Below are 24,634 nucleotides of genomic sequence, written 5' to 3'. Positions count from 1 at the left end.
GGGGCAGGAGGTTGGAGGTGTTGCCAAGGGGAACCTGTCAACAAAAGCTTAACTAGATGATGGTTGTTGCAGAAGAGTGACAATGCTCCTACCTCTGGACCAGCAAGTCTGGATTCAAGTCCCACCTGTTCACAAAGTTGTGCTATAACTTGTCTGAGCAGGTTGACTTTAAAAAAAAAGCACATTCCGAACTAATTGGGAGGCAGGAAAACTTCATATGCCATCAAGATGCTAGCAAAGTAGGGCTCCTGAGCTGGGGTTCATCCACTTTGTCCACTTTTCCTTTCTTCATTTTTATCTTTCTCTTTTCTTTTTTTTCCTCTCTTTTTATTTTCTTACCTCTTGTCCTGAGCTTGGATGGCATCAGCGGTAGCAAGCAATCCCAGCGTGGACTCATGGCAGCGTTAAGTGAGCCCAGCACAGACCTCATGGCGAAGGCGAGTGAACCCAGATTGCATGTGAGTGGGCACTTGCCTACTTTTCCTGGACAACCGTGAGACCAGGCATTGGAATCCGCAGCTGCTACATTGGTGGAGGTGACATTTGGAAGGCAAGGCCCAGCAGCGAAGGATAGAGCCTGAGCATCAGCAACTTCATTGTTGGTTGGGTCTGGCACTGGCGGTGGTGAAGCGGTGATGGAAGGGCATCACAACGACATTGACAAGGTGGGCCCAGGGGTAAAAGATACAACACTAATGTCGGTGAGTCCGCTGCAGGTTGCAGTGATGGAGGAGAATCAGCCCAGAGCAAAATATGATGCCTGAAGTATGGCACCTTCAACCTTGATTGGGTCCGATATAGACGGCGCAAGGCAGTGGAAAAGAAATAGCGGCACAGGTATTGTTGATTATGAGTTGGCTCAGGACTAATGGACTCGCTCCAAGCTATATCTTTCTATTTTTTCTCTTAGTCTTAAACTATTCAAAATGGTGCAGGATGATGCCAATAGTGGAAAAGCTTTTCACTGTCTTTTACCATATTCCTCACTGTAAAATACATGTGACAATAAAAACATTCATTCAAGGAAGTCACAGGTAGCAAGTTATGCACCTTTTAGTAAGTGTGTGTCAGTTCCTGAACAAAAGTTTTGCTACTAACATCATGTCTTGAAATACTGTGATGTCCAGGAAATTTGAGTTTTAAATTTTGTTGATAATTATTGAGGATACAGAAGTAATAAAAACATAAGAACGTAAGAAATAGGAGCAGGAGTAGGCCATCTGGCCCTTCGAGCCTGCGCCACATTCAATAAGATCATGGCTGATCTTTTCATGGCCTCAGCTCCACTTACTCACCCTCTTACTATAACCCTTAATTCCTTTACTGTTCAACGAATTACCTATGTTAGTTTTAAAAACATTAAATGAGGACGCCTCAGCTATGTCGCTCGGTATGGAATTCCATAGATTCACAACTCTCTGGGTGAAGAAGTTCCTTCTCAATTCGGTCCCAAATCTGCTTCCCCTAATTTTAAGGCTGTGCCTTCTTGTCCTAGTTTCACCTGCCAGTGGAACATCCTCTCTCCTTCTATCTTATCTATTCTCTTCATAATTTTATATGTTTCTGTAAGATCCCTCCTTATTCTTCTAACTTCCAATGAATATAATCCCAGTCTACTCAGTCTTGCCTCATAAGCCAACCCCCTCAACTCCGGAATCAACTTGTGAACCTCCTCTGTACCCCCTCTACTGCCAGTATATCCTTTCTCAAGTAAGGAGACCAAAACTGCACATAGTACTCCAGGTATGCACTCACCAGCATGCTATGCAGCTGCAACATAACCTCCCTACTTTTATATTCAATCCCTTTAGCAATGAAGGACAAAATTCCATTCGCCTTCTTAATTACCTGTTGTACCTGCAGACCAACCTTCTGTGATTCATGCACAAGGACACCCAGGTCCCTCTGCACAGCAGCATGCTGCAATTTTTTTACAACTCAAACAGTAGTCCTTTGTACTGTTATTCCTACCAAAATGGATGACTTCACATTTATTGACATTGTACTCCAAATGCTGACCTTTGCCCACTTACTTAAACTATCTATGTCCCTCTGCAAAGTTTCACAGTCCTCTGCACACTTTGCTCCACCACTTATCTTAAGTGTCACCTGCAAACGTTGACACACTACACATTTGGTGTATATTAGCTTGGATAGAGAACTGGCTTACCAGCAGAAAACAGACTCAGGATAAAGAAGTCTTTTTTTGTTGACTAGTTATAACTAGTGAGGTGCCACAGGGTTCAGTCAGACCTTAGGCACCACTATTTATAATATTTGGATGCAGGGATAGAAGGTACCGTAACTAAATTTACAGATGACACTAAAATAGGTGGTAAAATAAGTTGCAATGAAGAAATGAGAAACTTACAAATGGATATGAATAGGTTAGATGAATGATCCAAAATTTGGCAGGGATTTAATCATAATATGTTATAGAATCATTGAGTTATACAGCATAGAAACAGACCCTTCCTTCCTGCCCAAGCCAACCAGATCTAGTCCCATTTGCCAGCATTTGACCCTATCCCTCTGAACCCTTCCTATTCATGTCCTTTAAATGTTGTAATTGTCCCAGCACTACCTCCTCTGGCAGCTCATTCCACACACGCACCAACCGCTGCATGCAATAGTTGCCCCTCAGGAAACTTTTAAAACTTTCCCCTTTCACCTTAAATCTATGCCTTCTAGTTGGTCAGAAGAATAAAAAGGCAGCACATTATTTAAATGGAAAGAAACTTCAAAATGCTTCAATGCAAAGGGATCTGAGTATTGTGGTGCATGAACCACAGAAAGCTAGTATGCAGATACAGCAAGTGATCAGGAGGGCAAACAGAATTTTAGTGTTTATTGCTCAAGGAATGAAGTATAAAAGTAGGGAAGTGCTGTTACAACTGTACAAGGCATTGATGAGACTGCATCTGGTGTACTGTGTACAATTTTAGTCCACTTACTTGAGGAAGAATGCAATTACTTTGGAAGCTGTTCAGAGAAGGCTCTCTTGACTAATTTTAGAGATGAAAGCTTTGTCTCATGATGGCAAATTGAGATCTTTATTCACTCAAGATTAGATGAATGATTGGAGATTCAATTGAGACATAAAACATGCTAGTACAGGTGATTGACTAACGTAGAGGTACAGCAGATGTTTTCCGTTGTGAGGCAATCTAGAATGAAAGGTCACAGTTTTACATTAAGGGATGGTAGATCTAAAACAGAGATAAGGAGGAATTATTTCTCTCAAAGGGTTGTGAATCTTGGGAATTCACGATCTTGCAGTACGGTGGATGTCGAAACATGAATAAATTTAAGGAGGAGATAGACAGATTTTTAATTAGTAATAGTAATGGGGAGCGGACAGGAAAGTGGAGTTAAGGCCAAGATAAGATTAACTATGATTATATTAAATGGTTAAGCTGGCTTGAGGGGCTGAATGGCATTTTCCTGCTGTGAAACCTGTTGAATTCTTCTCATTTTGCTCCTGTAAGTCCAAATGGTCCAGACAGCAAGAGAAATACAGAAGGCATTGTCACTAAGTGACTGCATCACCCAATGGAGGAGTTAGAGAAAATAAAAAGAAAGTTTCTGAAAATCAAAATGTAGCCCTCAAGAAAATTTCAAGAAGAGCCCTCAGGAGTATAAAAGCTATTTTGACTTCTGGTGTGAGTATTGGGTGAATACAGAAGTGAGATAGGTACATACCTTCATTCCACTGAGAAAAATGGAATGAGAAGGATATGAAATATTTTCTGATCTCTTATATTCCTGTATGTACAATGACCATGGAATAATTATGTTTTACCTCTTCTCCTTCTTCTATGTGGTAATCTTTCCTTTCATTAGGTCCTCCAACAAACATTACTTTTAACTGGCCACTGTGCCTGGAAGGCATTATTATAAAACACAGTTTAGTCAAAAGCCTTCAGATTTCAAGAAGTAATTGAGAATTAATAACATGCTAAAACATACATCAATAATGATGATGTTCATTTAATGAGTATTGATTTACAACAAAATTTAACTAATAAATTAATACATTATGACAATGTATCCCTTCTGTCTCTGTGTCAGCTCCACCTTTGAAACAGATTTCAATGATTATTGAATGATACAGGAGTAGGTTATTTGACCCAGTTGTGCCTGAATCTATCTACTTAGAAAAATAGCTTGCATTTGTATTTTACTGGATGCAATTTTGCTTTTCATTTTCACTATTTCAATACACCCCTCCCTCAACTCTAATTAAATGCAACACAGAGATCAAGACAACTGAGTAATTTCTAATGAAGAATATGTAGCCAGTACTATACGATAGGAAAGCATAGTAGCCCTCAAGAGTTGCAAAGATAACATCTCTTGCCCTCTTCAAATTGTGCTTAGACCCTGTTATTCTGCCGGCAAAGACAAATGGGCCTCAATTTACTGTCTTATCCAAAATATAACACCATTAATGATGCAGCACCCTTACAGTACTTCACTTAAGTGCCATCCTATATTGTTTAGAGGGAGGAGTGGGATTGAAACTTATAAGTTTCTAACTCAGCAGTAAAACTGTTATCACTAAACAAAGCCTGGCACCCTCATGCATATATCCATAGTGATTACTATTAGACTGAAATTGCCATTCTGCTGCAGGAACAGTTGGAATGGGTATAAAAATAACAAGATTGTTGCAGTGGGTGCCCTCTTTCCCTGAAGGCTTCTTTTTACATGGTGTATCCTTTCAAGGGTGTACATAACCTAAGCAGTTACTTTTGGTGACATTTGGGAACCAAATTGAAGGAGTGGTCATCCATTAGGACATGTGCATACATCTCCCCTAGCCCTGAGCTCACTCAAAGGCCTTAAATAAAAATGTAAGAGACCATTTCCACAGCAGCCCCAGTCTCAGGTTTTGTCCCAAGCTCTCACGTTCCATTCTTGAACCTCTCTGACTGTCGACCTTCTTTATCAAACCTGTCTAAGCATCATTTATGTGTTTGACCATCTCTGCCAAGTGCATTGACGTTGTTGACCTATTTGAGGGAACTATATAAATTCAAATTATTGCTGGTGGTACCCCTTGCTGTAATTTGTTTCCTGGTAGGGGTGAACTCTCTGCTTTGTAATGCTAGTGGATGCCTCAACTCACGAAAATGGTTTGAGGGGAGAGGGGCAGAGCAGTGGGTGGAAGTATCTCTCAAACCACCTCTGGTACTGGCACCCTGCTCCATAGGAAGGCTCAGCACTACTTATCAGGTGCTACAGGCTGAGGTCACCATGAGGGTCCCAACTTCACCTCACCAACCCACCCCCCCCCCCACCTGAGGTGTGGTGACCCTCAGGTTAAACCAGCACCTGTTGTCCTTCTGAATGAGAAAGCAACCCAATGGTCCTCTAAGATCAAGCAACTTGACCTTGCTTTAACTTAGAGCAGTGAGATCAAGGACATACACTATCAAAGGTCAGTTCACTGGTTCAGAGACACAGGAAAAATAGTGACCTCTGAACATGGATTTGAAGTGCTTCCAAATAAACCTGTTGGACTATAACCTTGTGTTGTGTGATTTTTAACTCTGATCATGGACCCATGGTATTATGATACATGTGAAATGCAGACTATATACTACCTGACATGCAGCAATGCAGATTATATTTAATTTGATACACAGCAGTCTGTTTGCAATCCCATCATTTACTGTTACAATATTGCAATGTGTGTAACATTCTTCACTTCCCATGGAAAACCCTACATATTCCGCCTTTAGGTACTGAGTTCGAACTGAACTGTCTTGCAGAATTAAGGGCTATATGAGGGGAAATTCTTCAATAACTAATGAGTGCCTGAAGAACGATAGCAAAACTAAGACTTGCAGAAAATCCAAGCTTTTTCCAGCATTTAATACTGTCAAAATCATGCATTGTCTTCTTTCAACCAACATCGAAGTTTGAAAGTAAAGGATTGAATCTCAAAGGGGGCTGATAGCTGCAATACACAACTGGAGAATCCCGGCTAAATGGAAAGTAGTGAAAGTAGGCGGCAGTGCGCTTCGTTGAAATGTTCAACTTGCAGCTTTACTGAAGGAACTCACTCAGTTTTCCCCATTTGGGAAAGGCATGCCCGGCAGATTGACTTACATGAGCTTGTTGCAGACGGGGGGGTTAAAGTACTTCTTGTTTTCTTCGATCCATTTGTTAACGTTGTAAAACAGCCCCATCGTTCGGATATGGTGAGTTAGATATGTTAGCACCTGAGAAACAGAAATATTAAATCGCATGCACGTCTTGGTATCGTCGTACCCCAATGCATTGTAATAACTCTCTGCCTATTTCTCTAAAGCAACCGGTTCAGAGATAGTATTACACACCTCTGGAGCAACGACTCTTGATGCTGAGCCTCCAAATTCACACACAGGCAGAGGGCAAGTGATTTCAGTCTCGTTTTATTGACCATGACCAGGGGTTGGCGCTGCTAAGCGCGTTTTGATTGGAAATTTACAAGCTGGGGAGAAGGAAAGGCTGTCGTTTCGGAAGAACCTGGAACAAATTTGAACAAGTTCCCCTTTATTCGAGACCAGGAGTCCCCCGACGCGCTCCCTCTCCCCCCCAAAAACATTCCCACAATTTCGAATGATCTGCTGTATGCGGAATAATGATGTGGAGGAGCCGGTGTTGGACATCGGTAGACAAAGTTAAAATTAACTCAACACCAGGTTATAGTCCATCAGGTTCATTTGGAAGCACTAGCTTTCGGAGCATTGAACTCCATCAGTGTGAGAGGTAATTTCGGTTTAAACTTTAAGATGTGCCTGGACCACAGACTGATCTATAATAAAAGACAAAACCTTTGTTTCTTTTCTAACAACCATTTTATCGCTCTAGACAAATTCAGGAAAACAAAGTTTTATTAACAAGTCAAGTCTGCAGAGTCGGGCACCCTTAAAGAAAAGGCGCGCTGAGGCTTACAAAGTCTCCATTATATATAGGACAAGTCCCTCCTCTCCTTGGCTCCAACAAGCCATGAGGTTCACATTCTTAAAAACATCATTATTTTTATCACAAAGTCTGCAACAAAAGGCTCCAGAGTCTCCAAAGTTTGTTGTTTTTCTCACCCTGTAGTCTTATCAGTCAAAGGCTTTAATCTGAAACAGATGTCTCAAGTCGTCCTCCCATCCTGGAGTCTTATCAGCCAAGGACTCATCCTTCTCTGCTGTGTGAATGGCTTCATTAATCAAGAGCCTGCTTGTTTTTACTATCGCTCACAAATTGTCAGCATTCTGCACAATTTAAACTACTCTACTTTTGAGTATATAAAATGGTTGTTAGAAAAGAAACGAAGGTTTTGTCTTTTATTATAGATCAGTCTCACAAATTGTCAGCATTCTGCACAATTTAAACTACTCTACTTTTGAGTATATAAAATGGTTGTTAGAAAAGAAACAAAGGTTTTGTCTTTTATTATAGATCAGTCTGTGGTCCAGGCACATCTTAAAGTTTAAAGCGAAATTACCTCTCACAATTCCACCCTTTTCTTTCTTTAAGATGTGCCTGACCAAGATAAGCCCCCCCCTTCCCTCAAGGGCCCGGGAAATCCTTGGTCTTTCGCAGCAACATCACTTTAAGTTCCCGTGTCCCATGTTGTGGAACCACCACTGCCTGGAGTCGGGAAATATTTTTCTGAATTAAAAACTGAATACAGGGAGTTAGGCAGGGTAATACGAGAAGAAGAATCATGCCGCCCCCAACCACCAGCAACGCCGTGCGCCACCAGCTACCACCTAGGAGACCATCCCACCATCCGATGCCACTAAGAGGACGCCAAGATTGTACTGGCACATGGGCCAATCTCCGAATTTCATCGGAAATTTTCAAAACCGCTTTACCATTATCGTCAATTTCTAGACAGCAGTTTGTCAGGTTAAATTTCCCGCACACCCCCCCCTCCAAGGCCAACAGATAATCCAAGGCAAGTCGGTTTTGATATATAGCAGCCCTCATCTGATCCTGCTGCTGAGCCAACAGCTCTAGGGCCAGGGCAGTCTGGTTAGTAATGACCTCTACGACTGCTTGGAGCCTGATAATTCGATTTAGCATAGAGATAGGAGTGCGATATCCCCTAGTTTGGATATGCGGTAATCAGGCATACTCCAAACTGCCCATGGGATGGGCTGGGGTATGCTTCCTGGGTCTAATACGACCTGCGTTCTTCCTATTACCCCGGGAGGAAGGCGATGATTTGGGAGTTAAACTCTTTGACTCCCTGCGTAGGTCGCCAAGGGATATCCAAGTCGGTGATTGGGGGGATGAGTGGCCACCGGCCCGGATTATTGAATACTATGGGCCGGCTACTTGGGCACAGGACGGATCTGTGCCCAAGTAGCCGGCCCATAGTATTCAATAATCCGGGCCGGTGGCCACTCATCCCCCCAATCACCGACTTGGATATCCCTTGGCGACCTACGCAGGGAGTCAAAGAGTTTAACTCCCAAATCATCGCCTTCCTCCCGGGGTAATAGGAAGAACGCAGGTCGTATTAGACCCAGGAAGCATACCCCAGCCCATCCCATGGGCAGTTTGGAGTATGCCTGATTACCGCATATCCAAAATAGGCCATCTGGAGCAGGCCCTCCCTGCCTCACAACGTCATCCCACAACTCCTTTACCCCAGGGACGCCCTCATAAGGACCAGGACCACTGCAATTCCAGTATTCGGATTGTTGACCCCGTGGCAGAGTCTGGACAGGATTATTCCAGCATTGATTCCCCTGACAACCACCGCTCCACACTCTTTTCATGCCATCGGGAGGGTCAGCACTTAGCTCGTAAGAGGAATCAGAACGTAACCGAATGCAATTTTGATGATCTCGGTTTGCAATGTACCAAGCAATATTCTCAGGCCACCATACTCGCGTGGTTGCATCCAATATATTCTGACAGGGGCTAATCCCTACCTTCACGGTCCCCTTGCCTTCAATACAGAACTGGCCCTCAGGGCTGTTTGTCAGTCTCCACCCCTGGCTTTTTCTGTCGTTGTCATGAGTCCAAGTGGTTTGCAGCAATTCCCCTATGTCTAAGCTTTGACCAGTCCACGGCCATTGTTCCGACATATGCGGCCCCCCACAGACCCAGCAATTGCTAACATTTAAAACAGTGGCTATTCTAGAGGTGAGATCAATAAACAGGTTTTGTGTAACATCAGGGAGTTCAATCTGTCCTTCTACCTCTTCGTATACAGATGGCACTTTAGGGAGCACGACCGTTCCCTGACGGTCTTGCTCTTTCCCCAACCCCCGATCAGGGATCTGTATCTTGGTCTCCTTGACTCTGTCAACCTGCTCCCTGAGCAACACGGAGGATAGGTCCCACCTCCCAGTTTTGCTAATACACACCCAGCGGTCATTTATAGGGCATCCATGGATTTTGCCACCGTATCCTTTATTATATATCTGATAATAGGGTCTCCCATCCTCCCAACATTCATGGCGTGCACTCACATCGTAACACCTATCGTCCACATAGGAATGGGACACAAATGATCCCGAATAGATTCGAATCCCAAGTCTTACTGTAGTTCGACATTTGTCACATCTCCCCTCACCCTCCCCCACATACAGGAGTAAACTGATCAATATCCCCACCAATACAGTCCAAGTAGAGTTCATTATTGCTGTCTTTTCAGTTTTACCGACAACGGCTTGTCCCCTTGCTCGCATGTCCAGGTGCTTTCTTCTTCAGACGGAACGGGCCCCTTTATCCTTGATGCGTGGACCCACCCTTTTTCTTTCGTTCGAACAGCTGCCTCAGTTGTTAACAGAACCAGGAACGGTCCTTCCCACCGTGGCTGGAGCTTTTCGGCCTTCCAGGTCTTAACAAGTATCCAATCTCCGGGCTCCACCTTATGCAGGAGGAAGTCGAGCGGCGGAGTCTGAGCCAGGAGACCTTTCCTTCGGAGTTCTGCAAAAGAACGGGATAAGGCCAGTAAATAGGTTCGGATAAATACATCCCCCCCTTGTAGAGTTGGACATCCATCAACCTTACTCCAATACGGTAATCCGAAGAGCATTTCATAGGGGGAAACCCCGACATCTCGGCGAGGTGCCGTACGTATCCTCATTAGGGCAATGGGCAGGCACTTTGGCCAGGGTAACTTAGTTTCTAACGTCAGCTTAGTCAATTGGGTCTTGAGCGTGCCATTCATTCTCTCAACTCGACCCGAACTCTGAGGATGCCAGGGTGTGTGGAATTTCCATTGGATACCCAGGGCATTACAGATCAAATGGTGTAGCTTAGAAATAAAATGCGTCCCGCAATCGGAGTCAATAGATTCCATTATGCCATATCTCGGGATTATGTTCTCTAACAACAGTTGGGCCACGGTTGGTGCATCGTCTTTGGCAGTTGGGAAAGCCTCTACCCAGTGAGTGAAATGGTCTACTATTACTAGCAGATATTTCCATCTCTGTACTGGGGGTAATTCTGTAAAGTCGACTTGGATCCTCTGAAATGGCCTAATCGCTAGGGGCTGACCACCAGCTGGCATAGAACGCATGGCTTTCTGATTAATACGCCGGCAAGTGGGGCATCCGACTACCTCTTGTTGGGCTAATGTGTATATCCCCCTGCATACATAGTCTCTCAGGATTGTGTCACACATGGCTTGCACCCCCCAGTGGGTCTGATGGTGTAATCGGTGCAGAATACCCCGGGTGATCTGTTTGTTCAGTACTTGTCTCCCATCAGGAACCGTCCACTTCCCGTTAGTATCTAGCCGGGCACCCAATTGATCCATTTTATCAATCTCCCCCTGGGTGAAGACGGGTTGTTTAGCGAGGCCTTCCCTCAACGGTATTAACGTTAACAATTGGACGGATGTTTCGATCGCTGCCCGCTTGGCTTCCTCGTCTGCCAGCCGGTTTCCCACCGCTTCCGGTGTCGACCCCTTCTGGTGACCGGGTACATGGACTACTGCAAGTTCCGTAGGTAACGCCAGGGCTTCCAACGTTAGGCTGATCATTTGTTCGTGAGCTAATTCTTTTCCCCGGGAAGTTATCAATCCTCGCTCTTTCCAGATTTTCCCGAAAGTATGAACGACTCCGTATGCATACTTTGAGTCAGTATATATGGTCCCCACTTTCCCTTCCAACAACTTCAGGGCCCTCTGGAGGGCGTACAACTCACAGGATTGGGCTGACCACTTCCCGGGCAGTCGTCCAGACTCAATCGTCCGTTTCGTTGCACCATCTATAACAGCATAGCCACTGTATCGTACTCCACTGATGCACCGGGAGGACCCGTCGATATACAGTTCCTGTCCCTCACCCAGCGGGGCTTCTTGCAGGTCCTCTCGGCTTTTGGTCTGCAAGTCCACAAATTCCACACAATCATGCTCCTGTTCCCCGTCTGCAGGACGTCCGTACAGAAACTGGGCTGGGTTGCAACTGAGATCTTTTGCAAAATTGAGATCGTTCCCGGTCATCAAAATCGTCTCATACTTTAGGATGCGAGAGTCTGCTAACCAGCGGTGAGCCTTTTGAGCCAGTATGGCACTAACCGAATGTGGGGAGTATACTGTGATCCTTCCTCCAAAGGTAAGTTTTCGGGCCTCTTCTACTAACATTGCCGTAGCTGCCACTGCCTGTATACAGGTCGGCCATCCACATGACACAGGGTCTAACATTTTTGACAAAAATGCAACCGGCTGACGTTTCCCTGCCCGCAGCTGAGTGAGCACACCCTGGGCAATTCCGCCGGCGCTATTAACATATAACTGGAACGGTTCCTTCAGGGTGGGTAAAGCCAATACCGGAGCTCGAATCAGTTTATTTTTAATAATATTAAATCGCTGCTCCTCCTCATCTGACCAGTCCACCTTTTGTCCTTCTTGTCCCAGTTTGTCGTACAAAAATTTTACTAAAGTGGTGTAACTTTCAATCCATATCCGGCAATACCCTACTAGTCCCAGGAATTGTCTGACTTCCTTCTTCGTCCTGGGTATTGGCATACCCGTAATTCCTGATATTCGTTCTGGCGTGATACGGCGGTGCCCCTTACTGACTTGATGGCCCAGATATCTTACTTCTCGCTCCACAAACTGGAGTTTTGTCCTGGAGACGCGTAGACCCTGTTTCCCCAGGAAGTTCAACAGGGCAACGGTGTCTGCTCGTACCTCCTCTTCTCTTGGTCCTGAGAGTAAGAGATCATCGACATATTGGAGCAATTGATTCTCCGCGTTACACTGAAATCCTTCTAAGATCTGCTCCAGTATTTGTCCAAACAAATTGGGTGACTCCGTGAATCCCTGCGGCAAGACCGTCCATCTTAACTGTCGCTTTCGTCCTGTGAAGGGATTCTCCCATTCAAAGGCAAAAAGGTTCCGACTTTCTTCGTCAAGGGGGCAACTCCAGAAAGCATCCTTCAGATCTATTACGCTGAACCATTCATGTTCGGGGGGAATTTTACTCATTAACGTGTAGGGATTAGGTACCACCGGGTATCTAGCCTGGACTACTTCATTCAACCCCCGCAGGTCTTGCACCAGCCTATATGTCCCGTCCGGCTTCCTCACAGGGAGTATTGGAGTATTGAAAGGGGACATGCATTCCTCCAGTAGTCCATCTGTGATTAATCTTTCTATCACAGGTTGTAACCCCTCCCGTCCTTCCATGGCAATCGGGTATTGTTTCCTTCTTACCGGGCCTCTTCCTGGTAACATGGTGATTTGGAGAGGTTTGATGTTTAGACCCCCTCTGTTCCCCTCTCGGTACCAAACTTCCGGGTCTATTTGTTGATCATCTTCTTCGGTGAGGGCGAACAACCTTACCACCATTTCCCCATTACTTGGTACCGTTCCGATCCCTAGTTTGACCTGCAAGTCTCTTCCTAACAAATTAAACCCCGCCGATGGCAGTAGAAGGAGGTCTCGTTTAGTAGTTCTGTTTTCATATCCAATTTCCACGTCCTCCACCACTGGGACTTGTAATTTCTGTCCTCCAATTCCAGATACCCCCATAACTTTTCCTCCTGCTCGGGTGCCGGGGGGTATTTGGATTATACTTGATCTTTCGGCTCCCGAGTCCACCATAAATGTGATCTCCGATCCTTGGGGCCCTACTTTCAAGTTTACCAGGGGTTCCTGTCGATAGTCCTTTTGCCCCAAGGGTAGGAACCCCCGACCTCCCTAATCTTCCTCCATCAGGGCGTACGACCTCACCTCCCGCTTGTAGTAGGAGCACTCCCGTTTAAAATGTCCCTCTTCATTACAATAGTAACATCTGAGTGTCCTCTTCGTTTCCCTGTCGCAGTCTCGCGTTCCTCCACTCTTCCTTTGTTCCGGCCATGGTTCTCTTTTCCTCTGCTCTTGCCACGACTCTCCCCTTTCCTGTTTCTGCCACGGCTCTCCCTTTTCCTTTCTTCCAGCTGTCATTTGTTGCACCGTTTGCATCATTATCTTTGTCGCCTTCCTTTGCTTCTCATCGTCCCTTCTCACAAACACCTTTTGCGCCTCTCGTAGTAATTCACTTAAAGATTTACTATCCCAATCATCCATTTTCTCTAACTTCTTTCGTATGTCCGGCCAGGCCTTTGATACAAACTCTACCCGTATGAGTTGTTGCCCCACGTCCGTCTCAGGGTCCACCCCAGCAAACTGCTGCAAATTCTTCCTAATCCTGTCTAGGAAGTCCGTAGGGGTTTCCTCCGGGTTTTGATGATTACCAAAGGCCTTGGTAAAATTGTGCCCCTTCGGGGCTGCGTGTCTTATTCCTTTTATCCAATATTCCCGCATGTCTCTCATGTTGCGCCGTCCTCCCTCCGTGTTCTTATCCCACTCGGGGTCGGTGAGGGGAAACTTCTGCTCCCCTCCTTCTCCCCCCTCTCTCTCCCAGACCAAGAGCGCAGCTTGTCGTATCATCTGACGCTCCTGGCTAGAGAACAATGTTTTCATGATGGAACACATCTCTTCCCACGTGTAAGTATTCGGACCCAGGAACTGATCCAATTGTTCAGCAAGTCCCATGGGGTCCTCTAGTAGACCCTTCATCTCCCTCCTGAAATTCCGTACTTCAGTACTCGTCAAGGGAACGTTCACATATCCCGTCCTTCCTTCCTCGCCCCCCATGGGCACTTCCCGGAGTGGATTCATTCTTGCAATCGAGACAGGGTTTTGTCTGTGACCCTTTTCAGCTTGAGATCTGGTCTGTACCCCTGAGGTAGTTTGTGATTCCTCCCCATCTTCTTCCCCTTCCCCTGAATCGTCGTCACCCGAAGGAACATTCTGTGGGGCAGACGGGGTCACGTAGGGCGGCGGTAAGTGATCTAAAGGGTCCCATTCTTTCTGCCCTTTCGAGTCTTTATTAGTTACCTGCATTTGGCAAGATATCGTAACCGGCAGCCAACAAAGGGCATAATCACTTTCTTCCAGATTAACATCAGGTTTTGAATTGACATATAAAATGAGGGCTTGCCGGACCCAGTCTTCATCAGTACCGAATCTAGGCCACCACACTGAGTCGCCCTGAATAGGTTTCTGGGACCACTTTTGACAGTATTTTACCATCTTCCTTTTAGATTTTCCCTTTCTTCCACCCTGATCCCAATAATTTAGCATTTTCCCTAACGGACTATCGTCAGGTACCCCGGGGTATGTGTCATTTTCCCTGTTTAAGCCTACCTTTCCCTTAATCACCTTAGATCCCTTATTTCCCATTTCCGAGGACTTCGTATTTTTCCCGTGATAATCTATCACAATGTAGCCAATTCCCGGACCTTCAGTCCCGTGATCGCCCAGGTTCCTTTGCAGGCACCCCCGGTCTTTGGATTCCTGTGTCCTACGTCTCTGTGACACAAATCACAGGCACCCCGTAGGTACACGTTCCTCCTCAAACACGGTCTCTGCAAAATCCCTCACAGGCGAGCCCCGGTCTCCAGATTCCTGAGTCCCACGTCTCTGTAGAAAAAAATCCACAGGCACCCCGTAGGTACCCAGTCCTCCGGAAACACGGTCCCCGCAAGTTTTTTCTTACCTGGGTTCGGTGCACCGAAATTACTCGATCGTTAACCGTCCCCACTGCCTCGGGTACACCCCTCCTTTGTTTTCCTGAGCCTCCCGGATATCACTCGCTCAAGCCGCGCGGGGCGACAAGCAAGGAATCAGGGACTGCTGAACTCAGCAGGGTGCACCTTCTCCGATATCCTTCCTCAACTCCCCTTGCGGCCGGAGTGTTGATCCCGGACGAGCCCCCAAGTTGTTAGAAACGAAAATCGCTTCTCAATAATCGCTCTAGACAAATTCAGGAAAACAAAGTTTTATTAACAAGTCAAGTCTGCAGAGTCGGGCACCCTTAAAGAAAAGGCGCGCTGAGGCTTACAAAGTCTCCATTATATATAGGACAAGTCCCTCCTCTCCTTGGCTCCAACAAGCCATGAGGTTCACATTCTTAAAAACATCATTATTTTTATCACGAACAACAAACTTTGGAGACTCTGGAGCCTTTTGTTGCAGACTTTGTGATAAAAATAATGATGTTTTTAAGAATGTGAACCTCATGGCTTGTTGGAGCCAAGGAGAGGAGGGACTTGTCCTATATATAATGGAGACTTTGTAAGCCTCAGCGCGCCTTTTCTTTAAGGGTGCCCGACTCTGCAGACTTGACTTGTTAATAAAACTTTGTTTTCCTGAATTTGTCTAGAGCGATTATTGAGAAGCGATTTTCGTTTCTAACAATCAGGTAACTAGTGAGGTCGGACCTGCTCCATAGCTCCCTGACAAAGGAGCAGCGTTCGGAAAGCTAGTCCGCATGTCCATATACATTCACTTCATTATCTTCATCAACCTCTCATCAAATTATTCTGTCTGGTTTGTCAGCCACCACTTTCCTTAAGTAAATCTCTGCTGGCTGTCTCTCATTGTTGACTTGGATTTGACCAAGTTTCCTCTGGTGTGTTATAAATGGTTGAGATCTTAAATGATTGAGATAATATGGGGAGGAAATGACAGGAATTTGTTTCACACAGAGGGTTGTTAAGATTTGAAATTCTCTTGTTAGAAAGAGTACTGGAGAGGATTCATTTGCTATACTATGGGAATAGGCTGAGGTATGAAACTAAATTTAAACATTGTTAAAATGTTTTTTAAAAATGTTGTGTATTTTCCAAGATGGAAGAGAGGACTATAAGTTCATGTCATCCTTCCCTTCATGTTAGTTGGCACCCTTTTTAACAATATGAATGCGATATTTCAGATTTGTAACTCAAGTTGGGTTTCAGGTTGTAAGTGAACTGGCAAGTTTGTTTTCAGAGGTTTCATCACCACGCTAGGTAACATCATCAGTGAGCCTCTGGTGAAGCACTGATGTTCTATTCCACTTTCTATTTACGTTTCTTGGTGACACATTAAGGTGGGTGATATCATTTCTGGTTCTTTTTCTCAGAGGTTGGTAAATGGGGTCCAAATCGAACTGTTTATTGATGGAATTCCGGTTTGAATGCTAGGTCTCTAGGAATTCCTGTGCGGGTCTCTGTTTAGCCTGTTCTAGGATGGATGTGTTGTCCCAAAGTGGTATCCTTCTTCGTCTGTATGCAAGGATACTAGTAATAGTTGGTCATGTCAAGTTGGTGATCGTGTATCCTGGTGGCTAGTTTTCTGCCTGTCTGTCCGATGTAGTGTTTGTCACAGTCTTTGCAGAGTATTTTGTAAATGACATTAATTTTGCTGGTTGTTGTTATTGGGTCTTTAAGGTTCATCAGTAGCTGTTTCAATGTGTTGCATGTTTGTGGGCTATCATGATGCCAAAGGGTCGGAGTAGTGTGGTAGTCATCTCCAAGATGTCTTTGATGTATGGTAGCATGGTTAGAGTGTATGGGCGTGTTGTGTCTACTTGTTTTGGTTTGTTGTTTAAGAATGAGTGGATTGTGTTTATCGGGTACCCATTCTTCTTGAAAACGCTGTGTAGGAATGTTTCTTCTGCTATTCGTAATTCCTGTATGCTGCAGAGTGTTGTGGCCCATTTTAAAATGTCCGTTTGTGGGTGTTGGGATAATTGTTTCTGCAGTTAAGTATCTGGTCTGTGTGTTGCTTTCCTGTAGACACTGCTCTGCAGTTCTCCATTAACTGTTCATTCCACTGTGACATCTAGGAAGGGCAGAGTGGTAGATGGGACCTATATGGACTTCAGTAAGGCATTTGACAAGGTTCCCCATGGGAGACTGGTTAGCAAGGTTAGATCTCATGGAATACAGGGAGAACTAGCCATTTGGATACAGAACTGGCTCAAAGGTAGAAGACAGAGGGTGGTGGTGGAGGGTTGTTTTTCAGACTGGAGGCCTGTGACCAGTGGAGTGCCACAAGGATTGGTGCTGGGTCCACTACTTTTTCTCATCTATATAAATGATTTGGATGTGAGTATAAGAGGTTATAGTTAGTAAGTTTGCAGATGACAATAAAATTGGAGGTGTAGTGGACAGCGAAGAAGGCTACCTCAGATTACAGTGGGATCTTGATTGGATAGACCAATGCACTGAGAAGTGGCAGATGGAGTTTAATTCAGATAAATGCGAGATGTTGCATTTTGGGAAAGCAAATCTTAGCAGGACTCATACACTTAATGGTAAGTTCCTCGGGAGTGTTGCTGAACAAAGAGACCTTGGAGTGCAGGTTCATAGCTCCTCGAAAGTGGAGTGACAGGTAGATAGGCTAGTGAAGAAGGCGTTTGGTATGCTTTCCTTTATTGGTCAGAGAATTGAGTACAGGAGTTTGGAGGCCATGTTGCGGCTGTACAGGACATTGGTCAGGCCACCGTTGGAATATTGTGTGCAATTCTGATCTCTTTCCGATTGGAAAGATGTTGTGAAACTTGAAAGGGTTCAGAAAAGATTTACAAGGATGTTGCCAGGATTGGATGATTTGAGCTATAGGGAGAGGCTAAATAGGCTGGGGCTGTTTTTCCTGGAGCGTCGGAGGCTGAGGGGTGACCTTATAGAGGTTTTCAAAATAGATGTGCACAGATAGGATAAATAGACAAGGTCTTTTCCCTGGGATGGGGAGTCCAGAACTAGGGGGCATAGGTTTAGGGTGAGAGGGGAAAGATATAAAAGAGACCTAAGGGGCAACTTTTTCACACAGAGGGTGGTACGTGTATGGAATGAGCTGCCAGAGGAAATGGTGGAGGTTGGTACAATTGCAACATTTAAAAAGCATTTGGATGTGTATAGGAAGGGTTTGGAGGGATATGGGCTGGGTGTTGGCAGGTGGGACATAGTTTGGGTTGGGATATCTGGTCGGCATGGATGGGTTGGACCGAAGGGTCTGTTTCTGTGCTGTACATCTCTATGACTCTGTGTTAAAATGATGATTTTTAGTGCGTCTTTCTTCTGCTTTTGACGTTTTCACTCTCATTATTTGCTCTTATACTGCTAAATTAACAATTTTCTTTAGTAAATCCCTTCACAATTACTTTAAGAGTTTAAAGAGAGCTTCTTTTTCTTAAGATTTTTTTTCTGTCATGTTTCCAAAACATTTAAGTGATTGTAATGATGCTCATTTACTAAACACAGCAATTTAAGTCTTCTTTTAGCTTCTCATGCTTTAATCTGAGAATTTTGATCCTTCCTCAAAGGAACTAATGTCAGGTATCAGATATCAACTGCATTACATGTCCAGCTTTATGATTTGTAGCTTTGATAAGGCTTTGTGATCTTCAGTTTTTTAATGTATTTTCTACCATTTATAACAGTGTCCAACTTCTACAGACAGGCTGAGTACCTCTATTGCTTCTGCAGCCTTTTCTAACTGCCAGTGTGCTGCCTTCACAGAAACTTACCGCTTGTGTGTTTTCATACTGCCATGTTTTCCTTCTTTCTTCTCCTTGGATGGTACTGGCTTTTGTACTGCTGAAGATTTCTTCAGAAGACCACCACTATCAGTATTTGATATAGTTTAGATTACTTACAGTGTGGAAACAGGCCCTTTGGCCCAACAAGTCCACACCGCCCCGCCGAAGCGCAACCCACCCATACCCCTACATTTACCCCTTACCTAACACTATGGGCAATTTAGCATGGCCAATTCACCTGACCTGCACATTTTTGGACTGTGGGAGGAAACCGGAGCACCCGGAGGAAACCCATGCAGACACGGGGAGAACATGCAAACTCCACACAGTCAGTGCCACCCACCTTAAAAATCACACAACACCAGGTTATAGTCCAACAGGTTTATTTGGAAACACTAGCTTTCAGAGCGCTGCTCGTTCATCATGTAGTTGTGAAGCAAGTCCATAAGACATAGAATTTATAGCAAAAGATTACAGTGTCATGCAACTGAAATGATATATTGAACAAGCTGAGATTGTTGTTAAGTTTTTCATTTTTTAGAATGGATTGCAGGTTTCAGTTCATTAATATGTAAATCCACAAACTTCTTTTAAGTCACATTCTCAAGATAGCTTAAGGTTTTATTAAAAAAAAGTGACGTCTCAGCTCAGACAATGCATTAAAGGTGAGGGGTTAGAGTTTGTCTGTATTCCAATCTTGAGTCAGACTGGTTCTATTTCCAAAGTGGAATTTACAAAATATTACATAGATTGACTGCCTGCAGGTTGTGCTATTTTTGAGCAAATTAGAATGCATCTGTAAATATAATTCTGCAAATACAAATTCACCCCATTGACTTATATGTGTGCGCGCTTGCAGGATACAGAGAGAGCAAGTGTGTGCTTGTGAGTGTGAGTGCACGTAAGTGTGTGCAAGCTTGGTAAAGAGTGCATGTGTGTGATGGGGTATAAGCCTGTAAGAGGGTCTGTGCATGGGTCAGAGTGTTGGGGGGGGGTCTATGTGTGTGTGTATGAGAGACTGTGTGTATGTGAGACTATGTATCGTGTAGTGGGGTCACCTGTAGTATGACATGAACTCAAGGTCCTGGTTGAGGCCATCCTCATAGGTACCAAACTTGGCTATCAGTCTCTGCTCGGCCACTTTGTGTTGTTGCCTGTACTGAAGTCTGCCTTGGAGGATGGTCACCTGAAGATCCGAGGCCCAATGTCCCTGACCACTGAAGTGTTCCCCAACTGGGAGGGAACATCCCAACCTGGTGACTGTTGCGCAGTATCCATTCATACGTTGTCGTAGCATCTGCTTGGTGTTGCCAGTGTACCATGCCTCGGGGTATCCCTGCCTGCAGCATATGAGATAGACAACAATGGCCGAGGCACATGAGTACTTGTCGTGTACACGGTGGTGGTGTCCCCAAGTGTAATGGTGGCATTTTGCTCAAACAATATACAACCTGCAGGCAGTCAATCCAAGTAATATTTTCTAAATTCATCTTTGGAAATAGAAACAGCTTGACTCAAGATTGGGATACAGACAGACTCTAACATCACACCTTTAATGAGCTGAGATGTCACCGTTTTTTATAAAACCTGAAGTTATCTTGAGAATGTGACTTAAAAGACGTTCTGGGATTTACATATGAATGAACTGAAACCTGCACCCCATTCTAAAAGATGAAAGGCGAAACAGCAATCTAGGTTTGTTCAATATATCATTTCAGTTGCATGACACTGCACTCTTATGCTATAAATTCTTATGGTCCACAACTATCTGATGAAGGAACAGCACTGTGAAAGCTAGTTCTTCCAAATAAACCTGTTGGACTATAACCTGGCGTGTTAATTTTAACTTGGTCCACCCCAGTCCAATACCACTCTTCCACTTCATAGCATTTTATATGTGAGAATGGTGCCCATCTGTTGCTGCCATGGTACATGTGCTAATTTCCACTGGTACCAATGATGTGTTTGAGGCAGATTCACTGCCACAAATTATTCTTAATTGCATTAGTCTTATGTTACTGATATTAAATGGGGAGCAATGCCCCACATAAAGGTTTTGACACAGGACAGGCTCAATCTTGATAAACTAAACAGCTGTATTACAAACTTTTCAATAGCTAATTACATTACATCTGAGTTACAGGATAGGCCCTTGTGAGCCCTCGAGCTAGACTTAAAAGTACACATTAACTTTCATATACATAGAGCTTTACTGAACTCACACCTCAGAGGTGCAGTCCTTTTATCCTGATGGCAGATTTAGCTCACAATGTTAATTAGCCCTTTAACGTACAAAGTGGCTTCGACAATGAGGAGTGGGAAAGGCATCCAGAATTGAAAAGTAGTTTTCTTTCATCCGGTGGGTGACACAGATCTGGAACTCTGCCTGAAAGGTTTGTAAGAGGCAGAAACCTTCACCATATCTATAACAAATATACCACAGGGTTACAGACCAAGAGTTGCGTGGAGCTGGGATGAGATTGAATAGTTCTATTATAATCAGTGTGAGCACAATGGGCTGAAGGGCCTCCTTTGGTGCTTTAAATCTTGCTACAACAAAACAAACCCTCTTTGGTTTCTCTGGGTGTGCCTGTGCCCCACTGTCAGCAGGCTTGGCTGTATTTCATATCATGTATCATCTCATAGCCAACAGCTCAGAGACACCAAGCTGGACAGGAGAGTGAAGTAGCCTTCCCATATACCCATTGCAACCCCCTCATTCCCTCTCCCCATTATAGATATAGTTGTCCCTCAGTGTGGTCACAGTAATCCCCTCCCCCTACCATTCCTTCATGTGGAGCCCTTCTCCCCCACTGTAGATATTGCAGACTATCTCACTGCATCCCATTGTAGACATTTCAGCCGCTGTCTTGTAGACACTGCTGATACTTTCTCCCCTCCAATGTAAACATTCCAGACCCGTCCTCCTAACTGCAGACCCCTCATCCCCCAATTATCAATACTGCACACTCCTCCACTCCAGTTGTTGACAATGTAACCCCCCGTCTCCCAGTATAGACACTGCAACCCCCTTCCTCCCCATTATAGACACTGCAACCCCCCTCCTCCCCATTATAGACACTGCAACCCCCCCCTCCTCCCCATTATAGACACTGCAACCCCCCCTCCTCCCCCATTATAGACACTGCAACCCCCCTCCTCCCCAGTATAGACACTGCAATCCCCCTCCTCCCCCATTATAGACACTGCAACGCCCCTCCTCCCCAGTATAGACACCGCAACCCCCCTCCTCCCCCCATTAGACACTGCAACCCCCCTCCTCCCCCATTACAGACACTGCAACCCCCTTCCTCCCCCAGTATAGACACTGCAACCCCCCTCCTCCCCCAGTATAGACACTGCAACCCCCCTCCTCCCCCAGTATAGACACTGCAACCCCCCTCCTCCCCCATTACAGACACTGCAACCCCCTTCCTCCCCCAGTATAGACACTGCAACCCCCCTCCTCCCCCAGTATAGACACTGCAACCCCCCTCCTCCCCCAGTATAGACACTGCAACCCCCCTCCTCCCCCAGTATAGACACTGCAACCACCCTCCTCCCCCATTACAGACACTGCAACCCCCCTCCTCCCCCAGTATAGACACTGCAACCCCCCTCCTCCCCCATTACAGACACTGTAACCCCCCTCCTCCCCCATTACAGACACTGCAACCCCCCTCCTCCCCCAGTATAGACACTGCAACCCCCTTCCTCCCCCAGTATAGACACTGCAACCCCCCTCCCCACCCAGTATAGACACTGCAACCCCCCTCCTCCCCCATTACAGACACTGCAACCCCCTTCCTCCCCCAGTATAGACACTGCAACCCCCCTCCTCCCCCAGTATAGACACTGCAACCCCCCTCCTCCCCCAGTATAGACACTGCAACCCCCCTCCTCCCCCAGTATAGACACTGCAACCACCCTCCTCCCCCATTACAGACACTGCAACCCCCCTCCTCCCCCAGTATAGACACTGCAACCCCCCTCCTCCCCCATTACAGACACTGTAACCCCCCTCCTCCCCCATTACAGACACTGCAACCCCCCTCCTCCCCCAGTATAGACACTGCAACCCCCTTCCTCCCCCAGTATAGACACTGCAACCCCCCTCCTCCCCCAGTATAGACACTACAACCCCCCTCCTCCCCCAGTATAGACACTGCAACCCCCCTCCTCCCCCAGTATAGACACTGCAACCCCCCTCCTCCCCCAGTATAGACACTGCAACCACCCTCCTCCCCCATTACAGACACTGCAACCCCCCTCCTCCCCCAGTATAGACACTGCAACCCCCCTCCTCCCCCAGTATAGACACTGCAACCACCCTCCTCCCCCATTACAGACACTGCAACCCCCCTCCTCCCCCAGTATAGACACTGCAACCCCCCTCCTCCCCCATTACAGACACTGCAACCCCCCTCCTCCCCCATTACAGACACTGCAACCCCCTTCCTCCCCCAGTATAGACACTGTATCCCCCTCATTCCTACCCCTTCCCCAGTTGCTCTGTGCAGACTCTGTCTCCACTCCCCTCTAGCACAGACCCTCCTGTTCATGGCTGTTATTGGGGCAGGGATTGTGGCCCTTTGTCCCGGGTCTTTTTCTCTCATTTTTATTTGGGGGAGGGGTTCGAGGGTGAAAGAAGGAAAACATCACTGAGAAAGCCGAAACATTTCAGCCTGAATATTTTCGCCCTGCTCTCGCCTACCTTCCCTCGGTGTGGCCTGAGGCCTGTGAGGCGGGGACTGATCAGTGTCGGTGCAGGGCGGGGAGGCCTGGCCCGGAGCCGGGGCCTGAGGGTGGTGGCCGCGCGAGGCGGATGACGCTCGCTCGACAAGCGGCTCTCGGCCTTCGGAGCGGGGGTGGGGAGGGGAAGGAGAAGGAAAGCTGTCGCTTCCCTCCAGGCCGAGGGTAGATGGGACATTTCTCGGGTGTTGATGTCAGAGCTCCAGTGGCGCAATCGGTTAGCGCGCGGTACTTATATGACAGTACAGAGTGAGCCATGCCGAGGTTGTGAGTTCGAGCCTCACCTGGAGCACATGTTTTATAGGCAACCCGAAAAAGTATTAAAAATCACCGCTCCCACCACATCCCCCCCGCCCCCCGCAAACCTCCCTCCAACTCCAAATTCACTACTAACTCAAATTAAAACCCTCTGTTTTTGGGGGAAGAATTATTTTGAAAGTTATAATTAAATCAATCCGCAACTAAAGATACGACCAGTCCCTCTCCCCCCGGCACTGCAATATTACCGGTAATGTTAATATTAAACATATTAATAAATATATTATTCATTCGCAATGTTCTACTTTTTAGCATTTAAACCGTTCTGTTTATTTACTTTTTGGGGAATGGAGCTCAAAAAATACCAATCTGTGTCGAAAAATTGAGTTTACACAACAAAAAGCAGTATCTGAAATGTATTCTGAGCGGTTTGCAGTACAGAATATGTTTAAGCCTTCATCGTTGGAAAAGCTTTAACACACCAGCTTATTATTACAAATCTCTGCAGTTCTAAAACTGTAATGACCTTAGGAGAGTATGCTTCATTGCAAATCTGATGGTCTTGCTCAATAATGCAAACAGTATCAAGGCAGATTTTTGGTTTCATTTTTCTAGCCATGTGATAAACTAAGTAATGTAACTTTTTTCTCCCTTATTTTTCCTTTATTTCTCTATTTTGTATCTAAGATCTGCACTTACGTAATCTGTACCCAAGATGGCGTCATGTGAGGCAACATTATAAACTTTTCACTGTACTCAGCGACTTCCATACTTGAGTATACATGACAACAAAGGATATTCTATTCTATTCTACTTTC

The 24,634-nt window shown here is 45.6% G+C and overlaps 1 protein-coding gene and 1 non-coding gene across 5 annotated transcripts in view; one reads left to right on the top strand and one right to left on the bottom strand.

Annotated features, from left to right (window-relative positions):
- haao (3-hydroxyanthranilate 3,4-dioxygenase) overlaps positions 1–23,654 on the bottom strand; it is a 45,612-nt gene extending 21,958 nt beyond the window's left edge. Inside the window, exons 1-4 of one of the 4 annotated variants that reach the window (XM_087991285.1) lie at positions 23,521–23,654; positions 9,665–9,933; positions 6,118–6,230; positions 3,803–3,881 (exon numbers count right to left, since the gene is read on the bottom strand). In XM_087991285.1, the coding sequence (XP_087847411.1) occupies positions 3,803–3,881; positions 6,118–6,197 (159 nt within the window). In that variant the 5' untranslated portion in view covers positions 6,198–6,230; positions 9,665–9,933; positions 23,521–23,654. Of the gene's footprint in view, positions 1–3,802; positions 3,882–6,117; positions 6,231–6,347; positions 6,480–9,664; positions 11,680–23,520 lie in introns of those variants that run through there. The other 3 variants (XM_087991284.1, XM_087991282.1, XM_087991283.1) reach the window with 3 other exon arrangements.
- A 103-nt stretch (positions 23,655–23,757) lies between these two features.
- On the top strand, positions 23,758–23,850 carry trnai-uau (transfer RNA isoleucine (anticodon UAU)). Its single transcript is given in 2 exon segments — positions 23,758–23,795; positions 23,815–23,850. It is a non-coding gene; the product is annotated as a tRNA-Ile (tRNA).
- Positions 23,851–24,634: the final 784 nt, after the last annotated feature.

Source organism: Chiloscyllium plagiosum, unplaced genomic scaffold (genome assembly GCF_037043375.1).
Source record: "Chiloscyllium plagiosum isolate Xiang-an unplaced genomic scaffold, Cpla_swu_hap1 HiC_scaffold_10, whole genome shotgun sequence".
Taxonomy (NCBI): Eukaryota; Metazoa; Chordata; class Chondrichthyes; order Orectolobiformes; family Hemiscylliidae; genus Chiloscyllium; species Chiloscyllium plagiosum.
The sequence above is the reverse complement of the archived record's forward strand: the minus strand, read 5'-3'. Positions and strand labels throughout refer to the sequence as shown.